This window comes from Pseudorasbora parva, chromosome 16 (assembly GCF_024679245.1).
Source record: "Pseudorasbora parva isolate DD20220531a chromosome 16, ASM2467924v1, whole genome shotgun sequence".
In the NCBI taxonomy this organism is placed as follows: Eukaryota; Metazoa; Chordata; class Actinopteri; order Cypriniformes; family Gobionidae; genus Pseudorasbora; species Pseudorasbora parva.
The window spans coordinates 45487788-45498551 of NC_090187.1; the positions used below are offsets into that span (position 1 = coordinate 45487788).

The 10764-nt window shown below is 42.0% G+C and overlaps 1 protein-coding gene across 2 annotated transcripts in view; it reads right to left on the minus strand.

Annotated features, from left to right (window-relative positions):
* trpm7 (transient receptor potential cation channel, subfamily M, member 7) overlaps window positions 1-10764 on the minus strand; it is a 109628-nt gene that overhangs the window by 36446 nt on the left and 62418 nt on the right. Inside the window, exons 36-40 of one of the 2 annotated variants that reach the window (XM_067419171.1) lie at window positions 10462-10544; window positions 8397-8602; window positions 8265-8316; window positions 6227-6333; window positions 2533-3358 (exon numbers count right to left, since the gene is read on the minus strand). The exons of the other annotated variant lie outside the window; for it this stretch is intronic. Of the exons in view, the coding sequence (XP_067275272.1) occupies window positions 3231-3358; window positions 6227-6333; window positions 8265-8316; window positions 8397-8602; window positions 10462-10544 (576 nt within the window). The 3' untranslated portion in view covers window positions 2533-3230. Of the gene's footprint in view, window positions 1-2532; window positions 3359-6226; window positions 6334-8264; window positions 8317-8396; window positions 8603-10461; window positions 10545-10764 lie in introns of those variants that run through there. 2 annotated transcript variants of the gene reach the window in all.

A 10764-nucleotide genomic window follows, 5' to 3' on the forward strand; every position in this document is an offset into this window, starting at 1 on the left:
GCGCACTGTGACCCTCAGCATGCGCTGACCCCGCTCTGGGATTTAACACTTCGTGGCTGAGTTGCTGTTGTTCCCAATGGCTTCCTCTTTGTTCTAATCCCACTAACAGTTGAGCGTGGAATATTTAGTAGTGAGGAAATGTCAGGAATGGCCTTATTGCACAGGTGTCAGCCTATCACGGCCCCACGCTTGAGTTCACTGAGCTCCTGAGAGCGACCCATTCTTTCACTAATGTGTGTAGAAGCGTCTGCAGGCCGAGAGCTGGAGTTAAACACCTGTGGCCATGAAGAGACTGAACACCTGAACTATAGAGCGGCGTCACAATACTTCTGGCAATAAAGTTTATATGTCAACTTTGTAAATGTTAGAAAGAAAAACTGGGCATCATACACTAATCGATTGAGGCTCACACAACCACATGCATGACAAATAAAAACAATGTGTTCAATATTGACTCAAAATATGAAACTCTGATTGAATGGAATCAGAGTCTGTCATACATCGCCTGCACAAAATCTGCAGACTGGCTCCGACTCAGCAAATACCGGCTGCGAATTAAAACAAAAATCAGTGGAATAGTTTCCTACATTCTCAGTGTTTAGTTGTGTTTACCTGCTGAGAGTGTGTGCAGGGGATGACCGCTTCAGGTGTGTCTCGAGGGCTGCATCTGAAATCACAATCTTTCCTAAGAACAGAATGTGACAATAGTAGTACGTCCGAATTCAAAGTACTGATTAAAAAGGACCCGGATGAGCTGCTACTTCCAGTGAAGTGTGCATACGATCGACACTTTACCATCCCACGAGGCCACAGGGGAGGATTTGTGAATGGAGGTGAAGCTGACAGATCACATGATTATAACATGGTGAATGTAAAGTGTCTGAATTACTCACTCTATCGAGCAAACTTTAGCGGCCGTTAAGTGATGTCCGATTTCATTCGCAGCCAATCTCTCCTTCAGAACAGACGTGACCTGCTTCCTGATCAACATAGAATTGCTACAAAAACATTTCAAACAAGATATTGTTCACGGTCAGTCTGACAGAGCTCCAGCGTTTCTCTGTGGAGAGAGGAGAAGCTTCCAGAAGAACAGTCATCTCTGCAGCTCTCCACCAATCAGGCCTGAGCCGGACGGAAGCCACGCCTCAGGAAACGGCACATGACAGCCCATCTGGAGTTCCCAAAATCTCAGATCATGAGGAACACAATCCTCTGGTCTCATGAAGCAAAGATTGAACTCTGGAGGAAACCAGGCACCGCTCATCACCTGGACAATCCCATCTCTACAGCGAAGCATGGTGGCGGCAGCATAATGCTGTGGGGGTGTTTTTCAGCGGCAGGAACTGGGAGATAGTCAGGATCAAGGGAAAGATGAATCCTTGATGTATATATAATATAGGATGCATTGTGTATATAAGAAATATAGATGTGAAATATTGCAAACACAATTGAAATTTATCCAAGTTGAACTTTGCGTATCTTTGATATCGGAACATGAGGACGTGATTCCATCAGAGATCTCTACGAGTACGTCCATTTACCATCATTAGCTGATCATTCGGACATTTCTCAATATCCAGAAACAACTCATATTTCATTTTGATCATCATTAAAGTGTCATAATTTAATATTTCCTACGCATGCTAATAGTTGAGGAATTTTGCAGTAAATAGGTAAAACAATACTTATTAAAATCCCCCAAAACACAGCATATACGTATAGATGAGAAGTAAATGAAAATAAATTATATATAATTTGTATTATTACAATGTATATATTTTTTGTACAATTACTCTATAAACACCAGAAGTGTAAACAGGAAATAATGAGCATTTTTGTCATCTGCTGCTTTAAATGTTCACGCCCTTTAAAGCAAGATTGACGGCGATATATGATGTTATAGTTGTTTTTTTTTTTTTACAGATTTTTAGAAATGTATCGTTCTGGTGTGACAGAGCCCTAAAGGGGCGTTTATAACGATAATTATATCTATTATATTTTTAGGGAAGCCTAATATTTAAAGAACTATTCAACACCAAGAATGTCAAACTGTGGTGTAGGTGTAAACCAAGCACCACCTTCCCTCAGTTTCTGTTGAAGCTGATACTGAAGTGACTTAAACTGCAGTTCCTCGTCTGGCCACTAGAGACAGAGCAGAATCTCACTGAGCCTCATGTTAAAATGCTCAACTTTACAGCAGAAAAACACGTTTACAGTCTGGGACACATTGTGGTTTTGGTCTATACGGCTAATTTTGTCCTTCATGACGACTGTGAGGGGGTGAATTATTTTATAACTCATTCGTTTACATTATATAAAGCCTTAAAGTTCTGCATAATTAAGGGCGTGGCCACTTTGATTGACAGGTTGCCGTTTGTCTGCTGTCTGTTAGTCATCACGTCACCTAAGCTCCGCCCCGTCCCGCCTCTTTGCCCATTTTCTGTTATCCAGCTGACAGTCTTTGGTGTAAATGCACATCAACATAAAACACAAACACACTAAACACAAACTAAAAGAGGAAACAGACAGAAATGATGTTTTTTTTCAGTGTTTTATTAAATATACAGTAAAAAATGTTTACAGATCCATGAACATCCCCAGCATCAAATATTGTCATGTTCCAGCTGATAGAATCGTGCCTGATAAATGTATCTATGAGATACACTAGATTAACACAGTACCGGCGTAACATTATAAACGCGAGTCTTGAGTGTGTGGACTGGTTTCAGAGGTCAGCGCAGTGACACACACACACACACACACACACTGCGCCGTCGTTTGCATTGCAATCTGCCCATAATCTACACGAGATTCAAACATTAATGCATTCATACAGCGCTCCACGTGTGGCTTTCTGTACATAAAAACATCCTGTTGGCTCTGTACAAATCTGATCATCATAGAAGCAAGAGTTCTTCCCGAAAAGTGACAGACATCACATGTAAAATTGCTTTATTTTAGACAAGGCAACTTGTAGTTTAGAATAAATATTTAACTCTATACAGTGATATTTGTACCAGTTATTATCCATTTTCATAGACGTTAAAAAATCTTAAAAAATACTTTAAAAGATGACAATCCTGTTATAATTACAGGATAATACAGGATAAACGGACTTATTAAAACATCTCTCATGTGTTCATTTGTTCAGAGACGCATTCTCAATCACACACACACACACACACACACACGTGTTTCACATGCATGTGCATGTTGGCGTGTGTGTGCGCTCACAGCATTAGGCGCATTGACGGACGCTGCTCTTTAGTGCCCCCTGTAGGTGGCGAATGGGACGGACCTTCGGGGGGGTCGTGCGGCAGCGTCAGTTTATCTGGGGTGTAGTCGTTCCGTTTCAGGTCTGACAACACACACACACACAACTCCTTTAAAACGGATAGATACAGACTTAAGTGCAATTACATCCACACCAATAATCACGCTAACCCTCTGGTGCTCTTCGTTTACACTTGGGTGTTTAACGATACACTTGGGTCACGATACGATATATATTACGATACTTGGGTCACGATGCGATATATATCACGATACTTTGGTCACAATTCAATATATATCACGATACTTGGGTCACGATGCGATATATATCACGATACTTGGGTCACGATGCGATATATATCACGATACTTGGGTCACAATGCGACATATATCACAATACAGTTGGGTCACGATTCAATGTATATCACGATACTTGGGTCACAATGCGATATATATCACAATACAGTTGGGTCATGATTCAATGTATATCACGATACTTGGGTCACAATGCGATATATATCACAATACAGTTGGGTCACGATTCAATGTATATCACGATACTTTGGTCACAATTCAATATATATCACGATACACTTGGGTCACGATTCGATATGTATCACGATACTTGGGTCACGATTCGATATGTATCACGATACGATATATATTACAATACACTTGGGTCACGATTCGATATATATCACGATACTTGGGTCACGATTGGATATATATCACGATACTTGAGTCGCGATACGATATATATCACGATACTTGGGTCACAATGCGATATATATCACAATACTTGAGTCGCGATATGATATATATCACGATACTTGGGTCACGATTGGATATATATCACGATACTTGAGTCACGATACGATATATATCACGATACTTGGGTCACGATACGATATATATCACGATACTTGGGTCACGATTGGATATATATCACGATACTTGGGTCACGATATGATATATATCACGATACTTAGGTCACGATGCGATATATATCACGATACTTGGGTCACGATGCAATATATATCACAATACTTGGGTCACGATACGATATATATCACGATACTTGGGTCACGATACGATATATATCACGATACTTGGGTCACGATACGATATATATCACGATACTTGGGTCACGATTGGATATATATCACGATACTTGGGTCACGATATGATATATATCACGATACTTAGGTCACGATGCGATATATATCACGATACTTGGGTCACGATGCGATATATATCACAATACTTGGGTCACGATACGATATATATCACGATACTTGGGTCACGATATGATATATATCACGCTACTTGAGTCACACTGCAATATATATATATATACACACACAGGTCCTTCTCAAAAAATTAGCATATTGTGATAAAGTTCATTATTTTCCATAATGTAATGATAAAAATTACCTTTCATATATTTTAGCTTCATTGCACACCAACTAAAATATTTCAGGTCTTTTATTGTTTTAATACTGATGATTTTGGCATACAGTAGCCTAGAAATCTAGACGCCCCCTAGCGGCAGCAAATCTAATCTGCCGTGTCGTCTAGCAACTCTCAATACCCTTCTGAGCTGTATTCTCCTAACTCTTGCTGGGCCAATCACATCGTGTATAGAGTCGGTGGGCGGGGCCATAATGACGACGGCCGAGTTGCGTTTGCGTGCTTCTAGTAAACACAGAAACTGGCGAACGGCGGTCTGTCGAATCCGCTTTGACCGCGACTCTGGAAGACTTGAGTTCAGCTTTTCTCTGAGAAAAGAACACATTTTTTGAGAAGGACCTGTTTATATAAGAATAAACTATCTAAATGCTTTGAACAATCCCACTACTAAAACTAAATGTGATCTGGTGATTTAAATGATGTTTGCGCTCTGACTTTGAGAAGTGTGTGTGTGCTTCAGATGATCAATGCAATCCGTCTCAGCTCTAATCGCAGGAAAGCTCGTCAACAGGACCGCTAGTCTCAAACTGTAAATGTTCAGCTCATCTTTAACTTTAATTCTGCTTTCACTCTCTCGTGTTGTTTTAATCACGCGATCATCTGAGCGTCCGTGTTTACTACAGTATGAGCGTCGCTGTAAATCTCTTCATCATAAACCGTCGCTCGTGTCTCTTCAGAAGACTTGGATTCGGATTAGACACTCCTTTAGTTATTTTTATGATGCCTTTATGACATTTTTTTATCTTTGAAGTTTGAAAAGATTAATGGACTTTAAATGGAGCGACAGAAATCCCTCAGGTTTCATAAAAAATATCTTCATTTGTGTTTGGAAGTTAAACGAGAAACGCCATGATGGTGAGTTCAGGACGACTGAGAAACATTTGTGGGACATTTGTAAATGTGTGTCTGTGTGAATTATAGCTTATAAACAGGCCGACTACAGCAAACTGAGCCTTGGATAAATCGACTCTATATCGCAAATCATATCGTTTACGTCAACGATAGATATCGTCACATTTTTATATCGTGATATATCGTTTAGCGATATCTATATCACAAATCATATCGTTTACATCAACAATACATATAGTCACATTTTTATATTGCGATATATCGTTTAGCGATATCTATATCGCAAAATATATAGTTTCCATTAACGATATGTATCGTCACATTTTATATCGTTACACCTCTAGTCACTTATGACCGAAGACAATGAATGCTCCTTTTTTTTATGACCAATTAGCATGCTCGAATCATGACCACAATTTTTGTGTGTTTACATACCTAATGCTAGAAAAGTCACCAAGTTTCATATCATTCCAATTAAGCTGATTTTTAAAAATTCAAAACAGGAAATGTTCCGGTCAGAAATGACCAAAGAGCACCAGAGGTTTTAAATGCTTCTGATTGGCCGTCAATGCTTTTATCGCTCATTATCCGGGAAAATCCATCAATATTCCTTTCGGCAAACAAAGCTCACCTGGAAGTTTGAGTTTTCGGCAGCAGGAGTTGCAGTGATGTTTGGCGCGGAAGTTTCGAATGGCGTCGTCTCCGAGGTTCGCGGGGCCAAAGATCATGTCGTAAGACCTGAGGAGATTCAACACCAGACATTATAGCGTTAGTTCACCCAGAAATGTAAACTCTGTGATTAATTCCTCCTGTGGTTGGCCAGCCGTCAGACCTCCGCTCATCTTCACACACAGATGAAGATATTAGTGTTGAAATCCGATGGCTCAGAAAGGCCTTCATTGACACCAATGTCATTTCCTCTCTCAAGACCCATAAAGGCACTAAAGACGTCGTTACAAAGCCCATCTCACTACAGCGGCTCTACAATCATTGATGAAGAGGCCAGAATAGAGTTAGTGCGCAAAAACACTAAATAACGACTTATATAGTGATGGCCGATTTCAGAACAAAGCTTCGAACCATTATGAGTCAGTGAATCGATTCATGATTCGGATCGTTATGAGTCAGTGAATCGATTCATGATTCGAACCGTTATGAGTCAGTGAATCGATTCATGATTCATAACGGTTCGAAGCTTTGTTTTGAAATCGGCCCATCACTATATACACTCACCTAAAGGATTATTAGGAACACCTGTTCAGTTTCCCATTAATGTAATGATCTAATCAGCCAATCCCATGGCAGTTCTTCAGTGCATTTAGGGGTGTGGTCCTGGTCAAGACAATCTCCTGAACTCCAGACTGAATGTCAGAATGGGAAAGAAAGGTGATTTAAGCCGTTTTGAGCGTGGCATGGTTGTTGGTGCCAGACGGGCCGGTCTGAGTATTTCACAATCTGCTCAGTTACTGGGATTTACACACACAACCATTTCTAGGGTTTACAAAGAATGGTGTGAAAAGGGAAGAGCATCCAGTCTGCAGCAGTCCTGTGGGAGAAAATGCCTTGTTGATGCTCGAGGTCAGAGGAGAATGGGCCGACTGATTCAAGCTGATAGAAGAGCAACTTTGACTGAAATAACCACTCGTTACAACCGAGGTATGCAGCAAAGCATTTGTGAAGCCACAACACACACAACCTTGAGGCGGACGGGCTACACCAGCAGAAGACCCCACCGGGGACCACTCATCTCCACTACAAATAGGAAAAAGAGGCGACAATTTGCACAAGCTTACCAAAATTGAACAGTTGAAGACTGGAGAAATGTTGCCTGGTCTGATGAGTCTCGATTTCTGCTGAGACATTCAGATGGTAGAGTCAGAATTTGGCGTAAACAGAATGAGAACATGGATCCATCATGCCTTGTTCCCACTGTGCAGGCTGGTGGTGGTGGTGTAATGGTGTGGGGATGTTTTCTTGGCACACTTTAGGCCCCTTAGTGCCAATTGGGCATCGTTTAAATGCCACGGCCGACCTGAGCATTGTTTCTGAACATGTCCATCCCTTTATGACCACCATGTGCCCATCCTCTGATGGCTACTTCCAGCAGGATAATGCACCATGTCACAAAGCTCCAGTCATTTCAGATTGGTTTCTTGAACATGCCAATGAGTTGACTGAACTAAAATGGCCGCCACAGTCCCCAGATCTCAACCCAATAGAGCATCTTTGGGATGTGGTGGAACGGGAGCTTCGTGCCCTGGATGTGCATCCCACAAATCTCCATCAACTGCAAGATGCTCTCCTATCAATATGGGCCGACATTTCTAAAGAATGCTTTCAGCAGCTTGTTGATCAATGCCACGGAGAATTAAGGCAGTTCTGGAGGCGAAAGGTGTTAAACACAGGATTAGTGTGTGCTCCTAATCATCCTTTAGGGGAGTGTAAGTCGTTATTTAGTTTGTTTTGCACACAAACTGTTCTTGTCGCTTTCTGAGCCATCGGATTTCAACACTAATATCTTCATCTGTGTGTGAAGATGAGCGGAGGTCTGACGGCTGGCCAACCACAGGAGGAATTAATCACACAGTGCACATTACTGGCTGAACTAACGCTTAAATAAACGATCATGAGTTCTGAAGATGTTTGAGTTTCTCTACACACACACTCACCCCTTCTCTCCGCTCTTAATGACCGAAGGATCGGTCAGAATCTCACCGACTCCTGCAAACACACACACACACCATCAGTGTAAGGTTACAGACACACACAGGCAGAAATATCGGCTGGTTCTGGACACACACCCTGCAGGTCCAGCACGAGCAGCTCTCCGCGTGTGTATTCATAGGTCCAGTGGCTGAAGGCCAGCATGGTTTCTTCCAGAAGGTTTGTCGGCACGATTTCGTCCCCGTTGTTGTTGTTGAACTTGCGGAAGTCTCCGGTGATGCATTCCTCAATGGCAAACCACTGACCGGCGGAGTGACAGTACAGCAGGAACACCTCCAGGAACCTGCACACACACACACATCAGAACACACATCAGAGCACACTCATACACACATCAGAACACACTCACACACACATCAGAACACACATCAGAGCACACTCATACACACATCAGAACACACTCACACACACATCAGAACACACTCATACACACACACACACACACATCAGAACACACATCAGAGCACACTCATACACACACATCAGAACACACTCACACACACATCAGAACACACATCAGAACACACACACATATCATAACACACATATCAGAGCACACACACACACACACACACATCAGAACACACATCAGAGCACACTCACACACACATCAGAACACACATCAGAACACACACACACACACACACACACACACACACACACACACACACACATCATAACACACACATCAGAGCACACACATACATCAGAACACACATCAGAGCACACTCATACACACATCAGAACACACTCACGCACACATCAGAACACACATCAGAACACACACACACACACATATCATAACACACATATCAGAGCACACACACACACACACACACACATCAGAACACACTCACACACACACATATCAGAACACACACATCAGAGCACACTCATACATCAGAACACACTCACACACACATACACACACACACATATCAGAACACACACATCAGAGCACACACATCAGAACACACTCATACATCAGAACACACTCACACACACATCAGAACACACACACACATCAGAACACACACACACACACACACACTAGAACACACACATCAGAACACACTCACACATCAGAACACACACACACACACACACACACACACACACACACTAGAACACACACATCAGAACACACTTATACATCAGAACACACACACACACACAACAGAACACTCACAAATACGCACACACACACACACACACACACATCAGAACACACATCAGAGCACACTCACACACACATCAGAACACACATCAGAACACACACACACACACACACACACACACATCATAACACACACATCAGAGCACACACATACATCAGAACACACATCAGAGCACACTCATACACACATCAGAACACACTCACGCACACATCAGAACACACATCAGAGCACACTCATACACACATCAGAACACACTCACGCACACATCAGAACACACATCAGAGCACACTCACACACACATATCATAACACACATATCAGAGCACACACACACACACACACATCAGAACACACTCACACATCAGAACACACACACACACACACACACACACACACACATATCAGAACACACACATCAGAGCACACTCATACATCAGAACACACTCACACACACATACACACACACACATATCAGAACACACACATCAGAGCACACACATCAGAACACACTCATACATCAGAACACACTCACACACACATCAGAACACACACACACATCAGAACACACACACACACACACACACTAGAACACACACATCAGAACACACTCACACATCAGAACACACACACACACACACACACACACACACACACATATCAGAACACACACATCAGAGCACACTTATACATCAGAACACACACACACACACAACAGAACACTCACAAATACGCACACACACACACACACACACACATCAGAACACACTTATACATCAGAACACGCACACACAAACACAACAGAACACACTCACAAATACACACACACACACATCAGAACAAACACACACACCCCCACATCAGAACACACACACACCCACATCAGAACACACACTCGCATCAGAACACACACACACACACACATCAGAACACACACTCGCATCAGAACACACACACAGCAGCAGTACCTGGGTGAGTATGGGATTGTTTTGGGTCGGATCTGATTGAAGGCAAATGTGAGTTTTTGAGCCGCTCTCTGCTGTTGAATTTCCTGTTTAGAACACACACACACACACACACACATTAGTGGAGCCGTGGTGTACTCACACACTCACACACACACAACTACAAAACATGACATGAATACTCTTTGATTACTTTTGACATTAAATTTGCATAGGATTTCATATTGCTATAAAATACAAAGAGAAAGAATATCGTATTCAAAAGTGTGTCTGTCTCTGTGTGTGTGTCTCTGTGAGTGACATGTG